The 10,263-nt window shown below is 41.1% G+C and overlaps 1 protein-coding gene across 2 annotated transcripts; it reads left to right on the top strand.

Moving 5' to 3' along the window:
• Positions 1 to 1,116: 1,116 nt before the first annotated feature.
• Positions 1,117 to 3,751, top strand: LOC148039524 (glycerophosphodiester phosphodiesterase GDPD2-like). 2 transcript variants are annotated; one of them, XM_087665166.1, is made up of 9 exons: positions 1,117 to 1,251; positions 1,647 to 1,826; positions 1,970 to 2,029; positions 2,188 to 2,271; positions 2,389 to 2,589; positions 2,689 to 2,784; positions 2,896 to 2,983; positions 3,070 to 3,178; positions 3,306 to 3,751. In XM_087665166.1, the coding sequence occupies exons 2-9, from the start codon at positions 1,671 to 1,673 to the stop codon at positions 3,547 to 3,549; spliced, it is 1,038 nt and encodes a 345-aa protein (XP_087521292.1). In that variant the 5' UTR covers positions 1,117 to 1,251; positions 1,647 to 1,670; the 3' UTR covers positions 3,550 to 3,751. The 2 variants fall into 2 exon arrangements, with proteins under 2 accessions (XP_087521292.1, XP_087521295.1); XM_087665169.1 differs by having other exon boundaries at positions 1,202 to 1,251; positions 1,647 to 1,734.
• Positions 3,752 to 10,263: the final 6,512 nt, after the last annotated feature.

Here is a 10,263-nt window from a genome sequence, read left to right as displayed (position 1 = left end):
TGTTGAAACCATAAAGGAATTATGTGCTCGAGGTGGGGTGAGCTGATGTTTGTGTTTTCTACTCAACCATGGACAAGCTATGTCAAATTAGGGATGAGAGAGAGAGAGAGAGAGAGAGAGAGAGAGAGAGAGAGAGAGAGAGAGAGAGAGAGAGAGAGAGAGAGAGAGAGAGAGAGAGAGAGAGAGAGAGAGAGAGAGAGAGAGAGAGAGAGAGAGAGAGAGAGAGAGATCTACTCTATTTACCCTTCCTTTAGCTATTGAGTTAGCCATTCTTATTTGTGTCCACATAGCTACCATCTCATTTCCTTGGTTTGCTTCACAATGCTCTTTGTTTTGGGAAGAGAACGAAGCAAATGTGGATGCAAAACTTAGGAAATCAACTATTTTAAGAAAAATGAGACTCAACTTATGCATTAGGCATATGTATAACCGATGTGATTAGCCTCCCTTTAACATCACTCCCAATAATGTACCTATAGAATTACTTTGGACCAACCCTAAGTTACTACTTTAGATTGACAATAAGTTTGCATGTGACATCACACTATAGGTTCGATGGTCTATGGATGGGATTTGATGTCGGGAGGGGCAAAGGCATGAAAGAAGATTTTTGCTAAAGAGGTGGTCTTGCTTTTACTTTTTGTTGTTGGACAACATCCAACAAGTAAAGGTTTGTCCAGCATGTTGAACCTTTAGAAACTAAAGCATGAGATACCCCAAAATGTTAAAACCTTTAGAAACCAAAGCTTGAGATACCCCGAAATGTGTCCAATATATATTTTGGGTGTTTGAGCTATATGCTATGTGGGGACGTTGGAAGGTAAAGTTCCAAAATTTTTTTATCGACTGGGTGAAAGGCAACTAAAACTTTGGGGTATGTGGAAGTAAAAGGCCTAAGACTTTTTAAGGTTCTCTCCTAGAGAGAGAGAGAGAGAGAGAGAGAGAGAGAGAGAGGCCTAAGACTTTTTAAGGTCCTCTCCTAGCGAGAGCGAGAGAGAGAGAGAGAGAGAGAGAGAGAGAGGTTTCCACGTCAACCAAAGCTGGCAAAGAGCCTTTGGGCCAATTGGTTACTTCCTTTCAGGGGTTGCTGTTATTCGTGCCCTTTCCTTCTCCCTCCCTCCCTCCCTCCCTTCTCCCTCTTTCATCTTCCCTCCCTTTAAAGTAGCCTGATCTTCCTTGTTCTCTCGCATATCACATACACAGTGCATCGACTTAACGGCGCCATCCCTCGTCTCCTCCAACCTGCGTCAGGTAGGTGTCTTCTCATCCATTTCAAACAACCAGGTATGAGAACATGATAGATTCTCCGTTTTTACAGTCCATGGCGATGCTTTTCCTCTTCCCATTATCGCCATCTTTCACCGTCCTTGGGTTCCATTTAGGCATCCGCTAATTCTCCATTTCAAACCACCAGGAATTAGAATTCATGCTTCCCCCATTTTCCTGTGCCATTGCGCAGCCTTGCATTTCAGTGCCAAAACCGCTCACGGCACATCTTCCTCCGGCGCTTGTTTTCTTTTCCTGTCATTCTGCCTTCCGTTTTCTTCCGTCCTCGCTTCCGCTTCTTTCCGTTTTCGTGTTAAGAGAGATTGCGGACCGCATGGTGCTGCTTTTCTGGTGACGTTTTGTTGACTTCTTTGTCGCAGATTACATTCTGTTCTTTGACGACGATGAAGCGATTGTTGGTTATTGGCCATCGCGGCTGTGGCAAGAACAAGAGTAATCCAATCTCAGGTGATTCCCTGCACTCTATCATGGAGAACACAATCACATCCTTCAACACTGCTGCTTCACACGGAGCGGACTTTGTGGAGTTCGATGTGCAGGTTTGTTCGGGTCGTTCTTTCAGAGCCTGCCGCTCAGAGGTCTTACACTTATAGGGTGAAAACTTCACCTTTTGTGAAGTGCGGGCTGAGGGTCTTAGGCTAGGACTGATGCTCCATTTCTCACAGGATGCATCCTCTTGCAGGTGACCGAAGATGGATGCCCTGTTCTCTTCCACGACAATCATGTAGTTGCAATGGTGGAGGTGAGTTTGAATATTGAGGATCTCTTAACTTCTGTGCATCAACATGTTCCATGATGATGCATCGAGGTCTTTGGATCGTGGAGATATGGTTGTTGCCTTTTTCGTACATGTTAGCGCTTTTATGCATATCTTACAGGGCTTCGGAACTTGGTTGCCAGGGGCGCATTGTGGCAAAGAAAATATCAGATATGACACTGCAGGAGTTTCTGGATATTGGCTATCAAAACGACCACCAAGCCAAGGTAATCACCAATCCAGATAAAAACGGTGCCATGGTCACGGTAGAGTCAGAACTATTGTTTCCAGCAATTTGTTCGTTGCTTGAATGCGTCAATCTTAGCAATTCCAGTTTGTCCCAGACGGATAAGCTTCTGTTGAGAGAAGCTGCAGACGGAAGGTTGGTACCATGGAAGGTGTCGGTCAACGACTCTTTCTGCACGTTGGAAGAGGCTTTCGAGCAGGTCTCAACTTCAGTCGGCTTCAACATCGAGCTCAAGTTTGCAGACGACCAACATATTGCCGAAGCTATAATGAAACAGACAGTAAATACTGTCTTGAAGGTGATGAAACGGATGTAAACATTTCATTCTTCATGGTTTCCCGACCACGAGAGGCGCCGTAACTGCATGTTCTGAAGACGTCGTCCTGTAAATATGCAGGTTGTATCGAGATGTTCGAGGAACCGGAGCATTATTCTTTCAAGTTTTCACCCCGACGCTGTCGAAGTCATGAGAAGAGACCAAAGCACCTATCCTGTAGTTCTACGTTAGCCTGCCATTCCGTTGAAATTATTCTGATGCCAAGCTTCCATTGAAGAAAGCCAAACAGAGGGGGTATGTTCCCTTAACAATATGATGAAATTGCAGGTTTACTTCTTGACAGAAGGAGGGTTGCACCTGCACGAGGATTCGAGGAGGAACTCCTTGGAAGCAGCAGTGGACGTGTGTCGAAAAGGTCTGTTAGTTGGGCTCTTTTTACTTGCTTGTGTTGTCGTTTAGGGCATCTTCAAAACAGGGGAATATATATTGTTTTGTGCGCAGCTGCTTTAGATGGTATAGTTGCAGAAGCGGCATCGATCTTGCTACGACCGCAGGCGGTGAAGAGCATTCTGGAGGCCGACTTGTCTCTTCTCACCTACGGCGAAGTAAAGTAAGGGTCAGACCTAAACCTTGTGATTATTGGCAGAGAGAGACAATCCTCCAAATACCCAAAATCTAGCCCTGACTGAACAGGGTGGCGTCGCTTGTCTTTTTTTTTTTTTTTGTTAATGGGTCAGCGATGACGCTGACGCTGTGCGTCGCCAAGAAGAGCTGGGTGTGGAGGGGGTGATTGTGGATGAGGTAGCGAAGGCAGTGTCCGAAATGAAGATGAGCCCGCCCTTGGTCTTGTCTGCCTCTTCTTCCGGTTGTGAAGCTGATGAAATCGAGGCAGTCAGCGGCAGCGGCATCATCGCCATGGCTGCTTCTACTCCCGGCAGAGGCACCATAACGTCGCAGCTTGTAAGGGCCGTGCCAGCCTAGGCTTGGGGAACGAACCGTCCCTTCTGTTCGCCGCAAAACCGACAGGCGTTCCTGGACACCTACCCCACTTTGACACCTACCTGACCCATTTCTTTGCTTTTTTTTTCCCGCCTTTTTAAAAAATATTTGCAAAATGATGTCACATTTTGCGCAGCCTATATAAAGTCATGGAGTCGTCAAACGACGACACATTTTAGGTACAGATTAGAAGTTTTATGTGTGTCCCCTTGGGCCTGTTCGCCTGCTAAAATAACCATCGCTTTCACGTAAAGTACTAATAACTACTAGACCTTGACTTGCACATCAACTTGATGATGTCCTTGGTGGGATTTCACCACCGTGGTCGCATTAAAGACTTCATCATGTGATCGTCGTGACAACTTGTGATAACTTTTAGCAAGCTACATGATTCTAATGAATGCTCTATTCTACTTATTAAGGAGGTAGGATCTTTACTCTTGTATAAGGTCATGTGCACAAAATGTAATACCAATTCTTGAAATAAATTATTGTTGTATATTGCATACAAATAAACTTGATAAAAGATGTTGAATACACCACATACATGGCTTTACAAAGTTCACCAAAATTTCTTGAATAATCTTTCTACCTTGGTAGCTTATTCCTTTGCCTTCGTAGCATGTTGCAATAAGAAAGGCATACACACAAGAGGTTATAGTCGTGCTCCCTTATTAATGAGGGCATGCTTTGAGGGTTTCCCCTTATCAAGACAATGTGGAAGGATGAGAAAAATTGGTTGTTTTTGTCAATACCATTAAGGATAATATGATTCTTGCTTGTAGCTTCTTGGAATACATTCTTGTTGAGCAAAAATGGGTTGACTCCTTCATGTGTACTTAGCTACAACAATGCATGAAATCATACATTCACACATTTATGGAGATTTATGACGAATCCTAGTGGACAAATAACTTGGAGGGATCTTATTGATATAATATGTAACTCATGTGAGTTTTGAGTGCATAATAAAGGAAAACAGAGAGAAGAAAGATATAGAAGATGATGAAGGAAATAGAGCTCTAATTTACTTGAAATGAACAAGAAAGAATGTTCATACAACCCCTAAATGTGCCTTGGCACATTATATTGAGGGCATCAAATTTTAAAAAGAATGGATATGGAAAAGTTTGATGGAGTAGAAAATGATCGTTCACCCAATGTTTGTGATATGATCCTAGACAGAATCTCAAATGTAAGTTGTTTGACTCAAAGCATCATTATCCACTAGCCAAGCCTTCCCAAAAGATGAGCAAGCCATAGAAGAATTCTCCACTTGATGAATGTGAAAGGACATAGATTGAGTCATAATGGTAGGAGTAGATCACAAAGGGAGAATACTTGGACAAGCCCTTAAATTTTTTCCTTTGTGAGAATGAGAGTCTAAGGATGACTCTAATTGGATTTTCTTTCCTTCTTCTTCAATTGTTCTTTCCAAGTTGATAAGGCTAAAAAAACATGACTAATCATATCATGATCCACTTAAACTTGTCACCTTATAATGTGCATCCTAGTCAAAAGATCACATGGACTAACTCCTATTACACTTGTGAGGTCAAAAGATTGGTATAGACAACCTCATAGTACAATAACACATTAGGAAAAATATGGACTAAAAAAAGGAACTTTAGATTAGGCATTAATATCCTTTCCAAGTAAGAGATTTGAGGTGAACTAATGGGAGGGAGGTTGAGATGCACATTCTATCCATTTACATCCCCCCCCCCCCACCCCCCCCACCCCCCCCACCACCACATGGCCCACTATTCTTGGATTTCCTTAAAGAGGAGTGGTTTTGTGAAAATGAAAGAATACTTTTTAATTCTTAAATTGTGAGGCCTTGCCAGGATAACATCATATTTTCCAATGTATAAAGGTGATGGGATGCAAATTGAATTTGAATTTGCAAATTATGGCTTCTTGATTAAACAAATTTGATCTTTTGTGGCTTGCTTTTTCATGAGTATGGTGCACAACGTGTGGCCTTGACCCCATGATAGGTCTCAAAATTGATAGCCTAATGGCCTAGAAAATTGGCCCTTGTATTGGGATTTGAACACTTGAGCCATAGGTTATAGATAGTTAAACATATCATTAGATTAAATGTTGTAGCCTTTCACCATGCAATAGCAAATATAAACTAAAAATTTAGAGAAACACATTGCATAAGAGAGAAAACAAAGATAATAGTGCATGATAAGAGAATGGGTACAATCTCCCAACCGATACATGAGTGAGCACATTCTCCATGCATATATTTATGCATTTGTATTTCTTAGCTTTTGTGCTTAAAAATCATATCTAGTAGCATTCACACAGGCGGGTTAGGAGTGCTTTGGTTTCTAATTGTCGCAAGGCATTCCTAGGTAATCTTTTGGTATTTCCCTTGTATTCGTTCCACTAGAACTCTAGGGTTCTCTCAAGTCATGCAAGTGGTATCCTTGCCAAAGGTTATATATCTAAGACTAGAATTGAGGGTAATTTTGAAGCATGTTCATACTCCAATTTCACCATTCAATGAGGGCAAGCTCTCTTGTCAAGGTTTGTGCCTCTCATGCCTCTTTTGATTTTGAGAGTGGGTGATACACTCGTGAACACAAGAATCATCTTTGTCTCAAGCAACAGAGCTTTAGATGTGAGTAGTAAAAACAAATAAGAGAGGAGAGAGGTGAAGCACCCAAGAGCACACATATACAAAAGCAATGGAGACTTGAGAACACAAAGAGATACGACAAAAATCTTTTTTTTTTCTTCTTCTTCTTTACAAAAAGAGAACTAAGTCTACAACATGATAAAACACTAAAATGAAAGTACCACAACATATGCACATGTGGCCACTAAGTGTGAATCCACTAGGAAAGAAGAGGTAGCACAATGAATGTGCCATAACTAAGGATGGACTATGTGGGGTGTAGTCTAGCTATAGAATCATTGGTGTATCCTCATGTTGGTCACCTAACACACCAGTAAATAGTATCATGCCATATCATTGAGACACATAGTGGATGCCAGCTCATGTAGAGCTCGGCATCTCAACACTCCCCCTTGAGCTCAACATGAGCTTATAAACTCCAAGCATAGTCTTAAAGTGTTGAAGCTTCTCAGCTCCCAAGGACTTGGTGAAAATATCAACACATTGATCCTTCGTGCTGATATAAACCAAGTCAATATTACCCGCTAGAACCCACTCTTGAATGAAATGGCAATGGACCTTTATGTGTTTGGTCCACCCATGATACACTAGGTTCCTAGCCCATTGAATGCTACTAAGGTTACCACAGTAGATGATAACCTTCTTATCCACTTACATTCCTAAATCACCAAGTAGCTTGCATAACTAAGCTACCTCACATGCTACAATTGCTTTACCTTCGTACTCTACCTCTGTACTAGACACGGCAAGTGTTGGTCGTTTCTTGCTACTCCAAGTAACAACATCATTCCCAAAGGAAAACATAAAACCATTGGTATATCTCTTGTTTGAAATACTACTAGCCTAATTTACATGTTTGTAATCATGCAAGTCGAATGGTACACTTGCACTGTAGAATAAGGCATAGTCCAATGTGGACTTGACATAGCGTAATGTGCATCACACTGTATCCAAATATGGCTTCCATGAAAGCTGCATAAATTGCTCATGTAGAGCTTGATATCTCAATAAGTAGGTGTGGTTGTGGTCCTTCAAGTACTGTCCCTCAGCTTTTGTTGTGCCTAAGCATGAGGAGAGTGTGCTAGGGTAAGGGGCTTGATTACTAAATGTATCCAAGGAGGTCTATTACTACATGCAAAACCTAATGAGTGTATGGATGGCCAAATTGATGTACGAGTGCTATGCCACTTACTATACTTGTGTTATTCGTATGTGCTTGGTTCTTTGCTGGTTTTAGTGCCTTAACCAATGATGTAGTATCTTGGATTTGAACTAGTATGCCTAAGGGTTTGTGAAATCTTCTCATGTAGGATGATTATGATCAAGGTGTGCTTATGTGCACTTAATCAAACCTAACGATAGTGCCTATGGATACTACTCTAGAAGTATACATGGTGTGCTTACGTGCAAGGTCTTAGTAGAAGCAATGGGCTTAGTGAGTGGACTTGCATACTAGTGCTCCACTTCCACTAAGCAAAAGCTACCCCTAAGAATGTGCTAAGTGGTGGTGTGTGACTGAGTGGGATGTCTAGTATGTGTCAATTTCTTGTTATCTAGGTGACTGTGGGGGGTGATTAATTGAATAGTACCTTTGCAACAATGGTGCTTACGTGCCAACCTAGAATTAAGTTGACTCTATTGGGATGCACTAGGTGGGTTGTGGCAAGGGTCATGCCTAGATGTGTTTTTTAGGGAATACGTGGGTAGTTAGATTGCAAAATTGAAAGGGCGAAAGGGCTAATTGCCTATGTGCAAATTGTAGTGACCTAGTTGATGAAGAATATCAAAACAATATTTAGAGTTACAAATGTGTTAGATAGGTATGAGAATGAGATGCTAGATTCAAAAAGTGCACTAAATAGTTGGCCTTGATAAGTTAGACCTATCTTGAAAGTGCATGTGCATGGCTCCAAGTTGGATGAGTGGCTAATGCAAGTTTGTTAGGATGCAATTGTGTTCCCTATAAGTGCTAGGGCTAAGGGTGTGTGCCTAGGTATTTGTGAGCATGGAGAAGTGCCTAACCTAAAGGTGTAGGGTTTAGTGTCCTATTCTAAGATTCCCAAGTAGCATGATCTATATGCAAATTATGCTCTTCTCACAAGTTAGAAATGAATGTGCGCAATAGGGTTTATGCACAAGTGGTTTAGGGTCTCAAAGGTCTAATACATCCTAGAGATAGGTCTTAAAATGGAAAGGGATGTGCCTAAGGGAAGTGAGTAAGCATGCAAAACATAGGGTACATAGGTGGGTATGTCCTTGGGTGCAAGTTTCTAATCGTGGAATAAAGCATTGCCAATGTACCCATTGTGGTTGCATTGACAATGGGCTATGTTGAACATGGTCATGTGATCATGTGATGCTTTAACAGAAAGGTTGTAGCTAAGGAAAAATGACCCCTCAATGGGTTATGTTGAACACAGTCATGTGATCATGTGATGCTTAGATAGAAAGGTTGTAGCTAAGGAAAAATGAGTCAACATATTAATACTATGCTTCTCAATAGCAAACTATGGCAAGCAATCATGAGGATCATGGCAGCTTCACGAAAGATGTGCTTCCAACTAGGTGAAGTGGTCACTCTATTCACACTCAACATATTCACTTGGGGGGTATGGAATAAACACCAATGAATTACTTTCTGTGCTTTTTGGCAGTCAAGCACAATTGATCACAAGGTCCTATCCTTTTCCAAGGCCAAATGCAAGATGTCATACTAGGTTATCAACTTAGGAAAGAGAATGATGTTCCAAGAAGACCTAGCATTACGATTCAATGCATACTTTTGTAGTGCCAAGGCAATGTTTAGAGAGTGAATGACTATCCAAATTGTCTAATTTACTTTTGATGCACATAATCTTCTTCGACTTGATTATCTCATTTGATTTTTCAATGATTATCCAATTGATGGATTCATCATCTCATCTGTTTTTTCAATCATTGACTTCATCATCTTGTCCGATTTATCAACAATTATCCAATTGTTGACTTTCGTTCGATCAAGAATAATACAAGAATAAGGTAAATGCCTAATTACTAGAGGTCTTATTGGTCATTTGAATGAGATTGAGGCCTTATGGCCTTGAAAAGGCCGTTTGGCCATTTGACATATTCTCTTGCCAATGAGGCCTTATCATGACCTAATTGGCCAATGACGAGCAAGGCTGGCCTAAATGGTCAAACAATCATGTAATGGCGTAAGTGGTTGAATAATTTCCCAAGGCTAGGCCTTTGTAGCTACATTGGAGTTGCGATTAGAGACCCTATGGCCATACACAAGATGATGCTTGATTTTGTTTTTCACACATAGGCATTTAGTCCTATGACTCAGTGTCACTTGATTTTTAGACAAAGGCCTTATGGCCATTGGCATGCCATCCGATTCCCTTTCTAAATTCTTAAGTGGTCATGAAGATCCAAGACCAATTGTTTTTAGTTCTAAGAATAAAAAATTCAAGACCATTCTAAATAAACTCAAGTATAGATCTCAAGCAAGTAGGGCAATGAGGATCATATAAGCTCACTCACCCTATGCTAATCCATGCGACAAAGTACAAGCTCCTATTTTGTCACTAGGCGTACAACGTATATGCCTCTTTATTTGATTTCGTCAATCCTAGAAATGGAAGTAAAATGTCATTGATTTCACAAGCCATGAATTTTAGACTTAATGGGATGCATATTGTTTCTAGCATTTTGAGCAACACAACTATGGCTACATCTCAAATAACCATTATAAGCTCTCCATATAAATGCAATGAACTCATGAATTTACCTTCTCATTGTAGTCTATTTGAAAAAGGCACATTAATGGCTCCACGATCCTTGCAATGCACCTCAAGTAAGCTCCACCTCCTTTTATTCAATTACCACGCAAGCTCTATGAAGAAGAAGAGGAAGAAGAAGAAGAAGAAGAAGAGGAAGAAAGAGCTTCTCCTCAGTGGTCCCTCACTTTACCTTACACTCGCCATCTCTCTCCAAGCATGCAAGAAGCAAGAAGAGAGATCTTAAGATTGCACACCATAATAATGAACTTATCTATGCAC

The sequence above is a fragment of the Lygodium microphyllum genome, chromosome 2 (genome assembly GCF_053477565.2).
Source record: "Lygodium microphyllum isolate KBCC chromosome 2, Lygodium_microphyllum_v1.1.10, whole genome shotgun sequence".
In the NCBI taxonomy this organism is placed as follows: domain Eukaryota; kingdom Viridiplantae; phylum Streptophyta; class Polypodiopsida; order Schizaeales; family Lygodiaceae; genus Lygodium; species Lygodium microphyllum.
Note: the sequence above shows the minus strand (reverse complement) of the source record. Positions and strands in the feature narration are given on the sequence as shown.